This window comes from Gasterosteus aculeatus, chromosome 11, assembly GCF_964276395.1.
Source record: "Gasterosteus aculeatus chromosome 11, fGasAcu3.hap1.1, whole genome shotgun sequence".
In the NCBI taxonomy this organism is placed as follows: domain Eukaryota; kingdom Metazoa; phylum Chordata; class Actinopteri; order Perciformes; family Gasterosteidae; genus Gasterosteus; species Gasterosteus aculeatus.
Genome location: NC_135699.1, coordinates 17,225,023 through 17,235,060, shown reverse-complemented (window position 1 = coordinate 17,235,060; position 10,038 = coordinate 17,225,023). Strand labels below are relative to the sequence as shown.

The window sequence follows — 10,038 nt, the reverse complement described above, 5'->3', positions numbered from 1 at the left end:
AGCTGTTTGACAAGGTGTTGCAAGAAGGAACAGATTGTCCTTCTTGAAGAAAAATAGAGAAAAACACAAATGAGGAGTGGAACGACAGTCACTGCAGGCTGTCATTTTGAGGTCAAAGTTGAACTGCATCACATAGACCCAATATATTTTTGGGGTGTTAATGGGATAAAAGGAATAATAGGCCGGACACACTTCAACACAGTTTAAATCCTTTACTAGTCATGCAGAGGAAAAACTGGATTAAGCAGCATAATAATTAAGAGTTTTATTTTCTACTTTGAGAATAATTTATGATCCAAATGAGCTTGTTAACGTCAGGCGTTTTCGTTCTGTGCACAAGTAAATTAAAGCGGACTAAAGCAAAGTTAATTGATACTAAATAACATTTCCAGTAAGCCATCCGGCCCTCGAGATTATCAGATCTTCTGTTGTACTATAACGCTGTGTGAAGATGATGTGCATTGATTGGTGCTAAAATGGTGTTTCATGATAAAACTGCTAGCTAGCTGTGTGAAAGATATAAACTATATAAACCTTATTTTACCTGCATTTATCATAAGACAGACGTTTGTGGCACAACATTAAACTTTTTAGTATTCAATGTGATGAAAAGCTCTTTTACAGCATCGGTAACTCATGAGGAATTAATTCAATTGAACACAACATGTTGCACAAAGTCCACCTGTGAACACAGATACATATAATCTCACTACTTCACAGGACTTTAAGACTATGTTGAAATACAGAGGCAGCTATAAGACTTTTGCCCTTTTAGTTTATATCTTACTTTTTTTTTACTTTATCACTAACATTTCCAATGAATTAATTCATCACCAAAACTCTGGACTTAATGTCTTTGTTCAGTTTGTAAATCGTCCGTGCATTAGTTGTGTGTTTATTCACGGATACGCATCAGCAGCTCGGTAAAGTACCATTTATATATATCTATATGTATAAATAGAGGCTATTTTCCTACAGAACGGTGTTGTATAATTGGGGTTTTTCCAGCTGTCCAGGCAGCCAGTATTTCATTTAAAACCAACAAATAATAAATCTGTGGACTTTTCATTGGACTCTCACTAAACAAAAGTGTAACGTTGAGAGCAGATGGGTTTACGCATGAGTTCCCCAACTAGTGTATCAACACTTTCTACATTCAGCATAGATGGCTGAGACAGATGTTCATGTTACAAACAAACTGATTTATGAGGAAGTAAGCTGACATTTATATAAGTAATCCAAAGCTAATCAATGTGTAGTTAAAAATGTATTTTTAACATATTGATTAGTTATCAACTAATTATTGTAGTTGAAAGCAGCAGTCACAACAATATAATATCTGTGTTGTTCTAATAGTATATTTGTTTTGAGTTGTGTTTTTTTTCGTGTCCCTTGTCTACACGTGTAACTAAACCACAGCTGCATGCGTGCCTAAGTGGTATTTGTGTTCACTGGTAATAAAGCTTCACTGAAGAGGAAGCTTTGCGTGTACGAGGAAAGGAAACACAAAGCTTCATCACGTCAACCGGAAACAGACACGGAACCTTTTGATCTTCCTGCAAAATAAAAGGAGAAGGGAGAAGGAGTTAACACTAAAATGTGCTAATTATAATTAATAATTGATGTGTGATTTGTTTATTCGAGGTGAAAGGTCGGATGAACTTTATCACGATCACTTATGTTGTTTGCTCCTCCTGCAGATGTTGTGGTGCATTCAGGTGCTTTGATAAGCTCTGACCAGCTGTCCACTGTGACATGTAGCTTGTAGTAACCCGCTCGTGGCACACCGCTCATTCCTTTTACCTATTACAATTATCAGGATTTATTCTCATCACTTTTGCTCTAAAACCTTTCGCGCGTTTGCCATCTTTAAGAACTATTGAAGCTACGGAGCTTTATTTCGAAAAAACCAGGGCGGAAGTGGCCGAGAGTGCCCGTGCGCCGCTGCGCGTTTCTCCGTCCCTTATCGCAGGCGTGGTTGTCGTCACGCAGCGGAGCGGAGACGCACGCAGCTCATAAATCATCCGCCTTTACTCGACTCCTTCCCGCCGACAGAGAGAAGACGCGTCCGTGCGGAGGAGCAGCGCCTTTAATGTGGTGGTGCACATGTGCGCGAGCCCCCGGACATGCTGCGCGCGCTGCGGAGCGACACCTGGCCGGCCTTAGAATAAAGCCCCGCGAGGAAAGGTGAGCATCGGCATAAGGATTAAATATCACCGTTAATATCGAGGAATGAACCGCACTTCCTTGTGAAGGTAACGCTCTTCGCGGCTGTTCCTCTTTATCTCTCTTTCTCACTTCGTCGTTAAAAAACGTTACATGTATCAATATTTACACTGTAATCTTACAGACGTCTTTTGTTTTCACTGAACTAATTATTAACTAAAGATACCGAATGTGGTGTGAATGAAACTCGCTCTCCAGCCTCATGTCTTCACCCTCGTCTCTCTGGGGAAGTGGTTTTCATGCAAATGCACGTTAAATGGGGTTATGATAACTGCTGGACCGTCTCACCGGATCTCTGCACGCCTGCCCCCCAGAGAGGTCCGATGGCAGGGTCAGAGGTCAACCGTGGGCTCTGTGAGCTGTGCACACACGCCCTAGTTATTAATGCAAAAGAAATCAGTTATCAATCTGCTGATTATCTTCAACTTTTAGTCTTTAATATGTCGGAAAATAGTTTCAAAAGTGTGACGGATTCTTTGTTTTGACATTTGGTAGACTTACTAATAATATAACATGTTTAGAACGTTAATTATTACATTTAAGGCTGTACAAAACATCAGTGCTTATGAATACGATGTAGTTATAAACACAGCTCTATGTACTAAAACTGTGTTTAATTTCCTCTTTTATTTATTTCTGCGTTCAAACACACTCAGGATTTCAGACTGGGCCGAGAACGTTTCATGGAGTCATTTCTGCCTCCTAAAACCAATAATATGTGACAGAAAGGGTAAAAATCACATCAACATCAGACCGTGAAAGAACCAAAGCGATGACTTCTACTCACTCTATTTGATTAAAGTTTAAGATCACTTCTTCGTAACCAGGTGGAGCCTATTTTCAGGTGATAATAACCTAAAGACATAGAACATATTCAATTTGTTACACTCGTTAACTTTTAAGTAGTTTGGTTTTGCATTTTAATGAACCTTTCATTCATAAGTTTATACATTTTATTTGGGCAAAGAACTCCCAAAGTCCCACATTTTGGTATTAATCAATAGTTAATCTATGCTACAAGCCGAGGCTAGTAAGTTTGTTTAGAAGTGCATTCAGAAACGTGACGGTTCTCAGAGCAGCGTGCGTGGATTTCCATCTGCCGTGCTCCTGTTTATCAGAACAAAGTCGTACCTTTGCAAAGCGCTCTGCAGCTACACAAGTTAAACAAAAGTAGATACCACATCCTTCACCCGGGACCACAAACATCACCAAGACTGATGGAAAATAAGTCAAAGTAGCCAACGTATAGTCACTGCTGTCGTTGTAATTGGATCCCGTTAGTTGAACCCTTTAATTGGAACCCGTTAGTTTAACCCTTTAATTGGAACCCGTTAGTTTAACCCTTTAATTTGAACCTGTTAGTTTAACCCTTTAATTTTAATCCCGTTAGTTTAACCCTTTAATTGGATCCCGTTAGTTGATCGCTTTAATTGGAACCCGTTAGTTGAACCCTTTAATTGGATCCCGTTAGTTTAACCCTTTAATTGGAACCCGTCAGTTTAATCCTTTAATTGGAACCCGTTAGTTTAACCCTTTAATTGGAACCCGTCAGTTTAACCCTTTAATTGGAACCCGTCAGTTTAATCCTTTAATTGGAACCCGTTAGTTTAACCCCTTTAATTGGATCCCGTTAGTTTAACCCTTTAATTGGAACCCGTTAGTTTAACCCTTTAATTGGTTCCCGTCAGTTTAACCCTTTAATTGGAACCCGTCAGTTTAACCCTTTAATTGGAACCCGTCAGTTTAACCCTTTAATTGGAACCCGCTAGTTTAACCCTTTAATTGGAACCCGTCAGTTTAACCCTTTAATTGGAACCCGCTAGTTTAACCCTTTAATTGGAACCCGTCAGTTTAATCCTTTAATTGGAACCCGTCAGTTTAACCCCTTTAATTGGATCCCGTTAGTTTAACCCTTTAATTGGAACCCGTTAGTTTAACCCTTTAATTGGTTCCCGTCAGTTTAACCCTTTAATTGGAACCCGTCAGTTTAACCCTTTAATTGGAACCCGTCAGTTTAACCCTTTAATTGGAACCCGCTAGTTTAACCCTTTAATTGAACCCGTCAGTTTAACCCTTTAATTGGAACCCGCTAGTTTAACCCTTTAATTGGAACCCGCTAGTTTAACCCTTTAATTGGAACCCGCTAGTTTAACCCTTTAATTGGAACCCGTCAGTTTAACCCTTTAATTGGAACCCGTCAGTTTAACCCTTTAATTGGAACCCGTTAGTTTAACCCTTTAATTTGAACCCGCTAGTTTAACCCTTTAATTGGAACCCGCTAGTTTAACCCTTTAATTGGAACCCGTCAGTTTAACCCTTTAATTGGATCCCGTTAGTTTAACCCTTTAATTGGAACCCGTTAGTTTAACCCTTTAATTGGAACCCGTTAGTTTAACCCTTTAATTGGAACCCACCAGCGACGTCTTGTTAGTGCATCTGTGAGTAAACCGTAGACGAGGAAGTGGCGTTCGTGACTCTTCCTCATTTTAGAATAGATTGAAGATGATTTATTTCCCCCGCTCCTGTGACCTGGGCGCGTGGTTTCCATGTCCGTCATGCATGTTGACAGATCCCACGCGTGATCACCAGGAACTGCAGTGCTACACGTCTGAGTGCTCCGTGTTTATGTTCCATCAACATCCTGTTCCCTTCCACCAACCCCCCCAAAACAAACACAAGGAAAACAAATCAGGACTTTTACGTAAGCAATGTTCAAAACCTGATTCATGTCGACCTGCATGTCTATATGCATTTTGTTGAATGAGCTTCTAGATTTCTATTTTTTATTTATTTTTATTCTATAGTATTACTCAAACTTAATGTTTTGGAGCGTTCGTCCCCGATAGGATTATTAAGACTGTGTAAAGAGTTTTTCAAACAGCGAATTGGCCTTAAACGTAATCAGTTCTAGAATAACATCTCAGTACGTTCTATTTAACAATAATCTTTGTTCCTTTCTGTGTCCAGAGAAGATTTGTGTGACAGAGAGAAGGTTCAAACTTGAATATTCTTTACACACAGGGGGTCAGAAGACAACAAAAGGAATTCAAAGGAAGAAATTCTTCTTCGTCTCTCGGCTGCTTTCTGCTGAACGCCTGGTGGACGATGGAAGCCCGAGGAAAGTACGATTTCAGCGCCACGGCAACCGACGAGCTCAGCTTCAGAAAGGGCGACACCCTGAAGGTCAGCGCAAGACGATTCTCTTCTCGACGGGCGGTCGAAACTTCTTCCGAGTGACGTTTCTTTGCTTCCTCCGATCAGATTTTAAGCCCGCAAGATGACTGGTACAGAGCAGAGATGGGCGGGCAGGAAGGATACGTACCGCAGAACTACGTGGAGGTGCAGACGCCGAGGTCAGAGACACAACACGGCAATGACTGAAGGAAAACATGTCTGTGCCATTTATCGATTTGATTAAAAACGACTCTTTTTGATGAAAAAATGTGAAAACCCATTTAGAAGAAAGTCGAATCCATCTGAATGTTTTTACTCTCTTACTTAAAGGAGAAGTCGCAGCAGGCGGTGTGTGTCTGTGTGTGTGTGTGTGCATTAAATCCTGTGTGTGCTCAGGTGGTTTCATCAGAACGCCAGTCGCAGCGCTGCAGAGGACGTCCTCCGGTCCAAAGGCGTGGGACACTTTGTGATCCGAGGATGCCAGAGCTCCCCGGGAGACTTCTCCATCTCTGTCAAGTGAGGGATTAACAAACAAAAAGCTTCTGTTTCCGCTGTGAATGAACTGCGCCCACATCCAGACGAACGTGGATGTGTTTGACGCGTAACCTTTGTCTCCAAAAGGAACTTTTAAAAGTCTCGGCCTCTTATCAGTTCTTATTGGTTAATGTGTGGCTAGCTGGAATGCTAGCTGCTGTTAGCTCGGGTTAATCAGATTTCAACAAAAGGTTCAGGCCGATTTACGCAGGCATGAGATTTAAAGTGTGCTGGGAATCTGATTTCACCGTCAGAAGCAGTAAACCGCCGTCGATATATATATAAACGAGAGGTAAACTCTGACTCATCACGCCGCCCTCGCTGCTTCTTTGCTGATTCATTCCAGGAGGCGGCTGCAGTAAACACGTCCGAGGAAGAGCTCGCTCAGTTTATACACTCAGCTTCCTTTGACTTCATCCTCCGCTTGGGGGTTTGTTTACCTCCGTCCTCCTCCCCGGTTAGGCTGGAATCATGAGTCATAAATCAATTAGTCAGTCAGTCAATCAATCAAACCTTGTTTGGGTTGGTGTCACATGATTGATTAAAAAAAGAGATAAGAGCTATGATAGCGGTTATATTTTAACTTGAATACCAATGAAATACAATAACCTTTTGAAGGCCGGTTCCCATTTGAAGCGCTGAGTGCTTCCGTCTCCCCTCAGGCACGAGAGTGACGTCCAGCACTTCAAAGTGATGAGAGACAACAAAGGCATGTACTTCCTGTGGTCGGAGAAGTTCACCTCCCTCAACAAGCTGGTGGACTTCTACAAGTCCGCCTCCATCTCCAAGACCAGGGATATCTTCCTCCGCGACGACGGCTCGGACAGCCGCGGCCCCCCGGGGGCCCAGGCGGTGGGTTTCACGCTCGCTACCAGTTGTTGACCAGATGAGAAGCTTTGGATGAAGGAACATGTGAACACGTGAATATGAAATGAAGCGGCGGTGTGATGTCATCGCTGGTTTCCTCCCTTCAGGTGAAGAGGGGAAGTTTGCCCGAACAACGCGTCAACGCGTCTGCCGCCATCGTAGCTTCACCGCGCAGAGCATCAGACCAGCCGCCCAGACAGCTGGTACGAAGACTGTATACTCCATTATGTTAATGAGAGATCCTGGCATACTTCATTATGTTAATGAGACATCCTGAGATACTATATTATGTTAATGAGAGATCCTGAGATACTTCATTATGTTAATGAGAGAATATGAGATACTTCATTATGTTAATGAGAGATCCTGAGATACGTCATTATATTAATGAGAGAATATGAGATACTTCATTATGTTAATGAGAGATCCTGACATACCTCATTATATTAATGAGAGATCCTGAGATACTTCCTTATGTTAATGAGAGATCCTGGCATACTCCATTATGTTAATGAGAGATCCTGAGATACTCCATTATGTTAATGAGAGATCCTGACATACTTCATTACATTAATGTGAGATCCTGACATACTTCATTACATTAATGAGAGATCCTGACATACTACATAATGTTAATGACAGATCCTGACATAATTAAATATGTTAATGAGAGATCCTGAGATACTTCATTATGTTAATGAGAGATCCTGAGATACTTCATTATGTTAATGAGAGATCCTGAGATACTACATTATGTTAATGACAGATCCTGACATAATTAAATATGTTAATGAGAGATCCTGAGATACTTCATTATGTTAATGAGAGATCCTGACATACCTCATTATATTAATGAGAGATCCTGACATACCTCATTATATTAATGAGAGATCCTGGCATACTCCATTATGTTAATGAGAGATCCTGACATACTTCATTACATTAATGTGAGATCCTGACATACTTCATTATGTTAATGAGAGATCCTGAGATACTTCATTATGTTAATGAGAGATCCTAACATACCTCATTATATTAATGAGAGATCCTGGCATACCCCATTATGTTAATGAGAGATCCTGAGATACTTCATTACATTAATGTGAGATCCTGAGATACTTCATTATGTTAATGAGAGATCCTGAGATACTTCATTATGTTAATGAGAGATCCTGACATACTTCATTACATTAATGTGAGATCCTGAGATACTTTATTATGTTAATGAGAGATCCTGAGATACTTCATTATGTTAATGAGAGATCCTGACATACTTCATTACATTAATGAGAGATCCTGACATACTTCATTATGTTAATGAGAGATCCTGAGATACTTCATTATGTTAATGAGAGATCCTGAGATACTTCATTATGTTAATGACAGATCCTGAGATACGTCATTATGTTAATGAGACATCCTGACATACTTCATTATGTTAATGAGAGATCCTGACATACTTCTTTATGTTAATGAGAGATCCTGAGATACTTCATTATGTTAATGAGAGATCCTGACATACTTCTTTATGTTAATGAGAGATCCTGAGATACTCCATTATGTTAATGAGAGATCCTGAGATACTTCATTATGTTAATGAGAGATCCTGAGATACTCCATTATGTTAATGAGAGATCCTGAGATACTTCATTATGTTAATGAGAGATCCTGAGATACTTCATTATGTTAATGACAGATCCTGAGATACGTCATTATGTTAATGAGACATCCTGACATACTTCATTATGTTAATGAGAGATCCTGAGATACTTCATTATGTTAATGAGAGATCCTGACATACTTCTTTATGTTAATGAGAGATCCTGACATACTTCTTTATGTTAATGAGAGATCCCGATGTACTCGTTTGTATGTTTGCTCGTCTGTCACAGGCCAAACGAGCCGGTCTGGAGGAGCGAGCTCAAACCATCGGCCACACGGGCAGAAGCAGCCCCGGCACATCCGCTCAGCCACCGCGCCGCACGTCTGAGACCATGCCGCTCCCCCAGGTTGCCCCCCCTCCACGATACTCACGATATTTATTATTAACTGTTTATGCTTGCCAAAAGCCTGAAAATATTTACTACAACAAACATGTTTTGATAGCAATAATGTAAAATAGAGAAATACATCTTGTTTTAAACTAAAACCGGAACCGGAACTGAAACTAGAACTGGATTTTTATTGACAAGACTTGAAGGATTCCTTGATTATGAAACTTTGGTTGACTTGTTTTATTATTTCTGCAGTATTGCTAATTTATTATTAGTAATTAATGCCCTAAAATTCCAAAGTATTCCCTTAAATTATTAACTGCACAATTAAATTTGCAGAAACTAAATCGTGTCTATTTACATTGAATTAGTTCCATTCAATCAATAGCATTATCATCTTTACATTTGTCCTTAATAAATTACATATTCATTAGTCAGTATACAGAAGAATTACAAAACACAAACCAAAAACAAAGAGATTATCAAGCTTTCTCTCACATATTTCTGTGAAATGTTTTTTTTATAAATAAAACATGAACACATCTTTTTAAGAAACCACTGAGCTGGGAGCTGATGAGTAGCCCGTGAGGTGTTGATCGGTGTCCTTCCTCCGTCCCACAGAGGGCGTCCACGCAGCAGGTGAAGGCGCTCTACGACTTCTGCGCGGAGGAGGGCGACGAACTGGGCTTCAGCGCCGGTGACATCATCGAGCTGCTGGATCGCTCCGACGCGTCGTGGTGGCGAGGGAGGCTGCGGGGGAAAAGCGGCCTGTTTCCCGCCAACTACACAATGCCGCTGTGAGAAGAAGACCCCCCCCCCTCACACTCTGAGACTCCCTCTGAGCAGAAAGAACTGACTCTCTGCCCAAAGGACTGAGTCATTTAGCATTGTAGTGAATACCTGAAACCTGCAACGTGTGGCAGCAGAGGAACGTTTTGTCTTTGAAATCACCACGTGGCCGACAGTCAATGTGCAGCTGAATCGACTGTAACAGCTGTTTCGGCTCACTCATGGTAGTGAAGTTACCTTTTATACCGCAAGAGATTTTGGATGAAAAATTCAGCAGATTTCTGAAGAAACCTGAACGCTTTACAGAATAAGAAATAAAATCATTGATGATGATGATGATGAGAGCCTTCTGAGATGATTCTTTTCTTTTTTAAAGGCTGGAAAGTATGGATTAACTGTAAAGGTTTATCCTCCCTTGGGGCATTTCGTTTTTTAATAAGGAACCTTGACATTG

The 10,038-nt window shown here is 40.7% G+C and overlaps 1 protein-coding gene across 4 annotated transcripts; it reads left to right on the top strand.

The window, feature by feature from the left end:
• Positions 1-1,335: 1,335 nt before the first annotated feature.
• grap2a (GRB2 related adaptor protein 2a) lies at positions 1,336-9,926 on the top strand. Of its 4 annotated transcripts, none has more exons than XM_040190201.2 (9): positions 1,336-2,187; positions 4,796-4,927; positions 5,248-5,409; positions 5,488-5,579; positions 5,797-5,916; positions 6,597-6,786; positions 6,909-7,004; positions 8,694-8,810; positions 9,417-9,926. In XM_040190201.2, the coding sequence occupies exons 3-9, from the start codon at positions 5,332-5,334 to the stop codon at positions 9,594-9,596; spliced, it is 873 nt and encodes a 290-aa protein (XP_040046135.1). In that variant the 5' UTR covers positions 1,336-2,187; positions 4,796-4,927; positions 5,248-5,331; the 3' UTR covers positions 9,597-9,926. The 4 variants fall into 4 exon arrangements, with proteins under 4 accessions (XP_040046135.1, XP_040046134.1, XP_040046136.1 ...); XM_078084157.1 differs by having other exon boundaries at positions 2,033-2,255; XM_040190200.2 differs by lacking the exon at positions 4,796-4,927 and having other exon boundaries at positions 1,920-2,187.
• Positions 9,927-10,038: the final 112 nt, after the last annotated feature.

Coding starts and splice junctions, on each gene's coding strand:
- grap2a (XM_040190201.2), top strand. CDS start 5,332: ATGGAAGCCCGAGGAAAGTACGATTTCAGCGCCACGGCAACCGACGAG. Junction 5,917..6,596: donor GACTTCTCCATCTCTGTCAA/GTGAGGGATTAA, acceptor GTCTCCCCTCAG/GCACGAGAGTGACGTCCAGC. Junction 7,005..8,693: donor ACCAGCCGCCCAGACAGCTG/GTACGAAGACTG, acceptor CGTCTGTCACAG/GCCAAACGAGCCGGTCTGGA.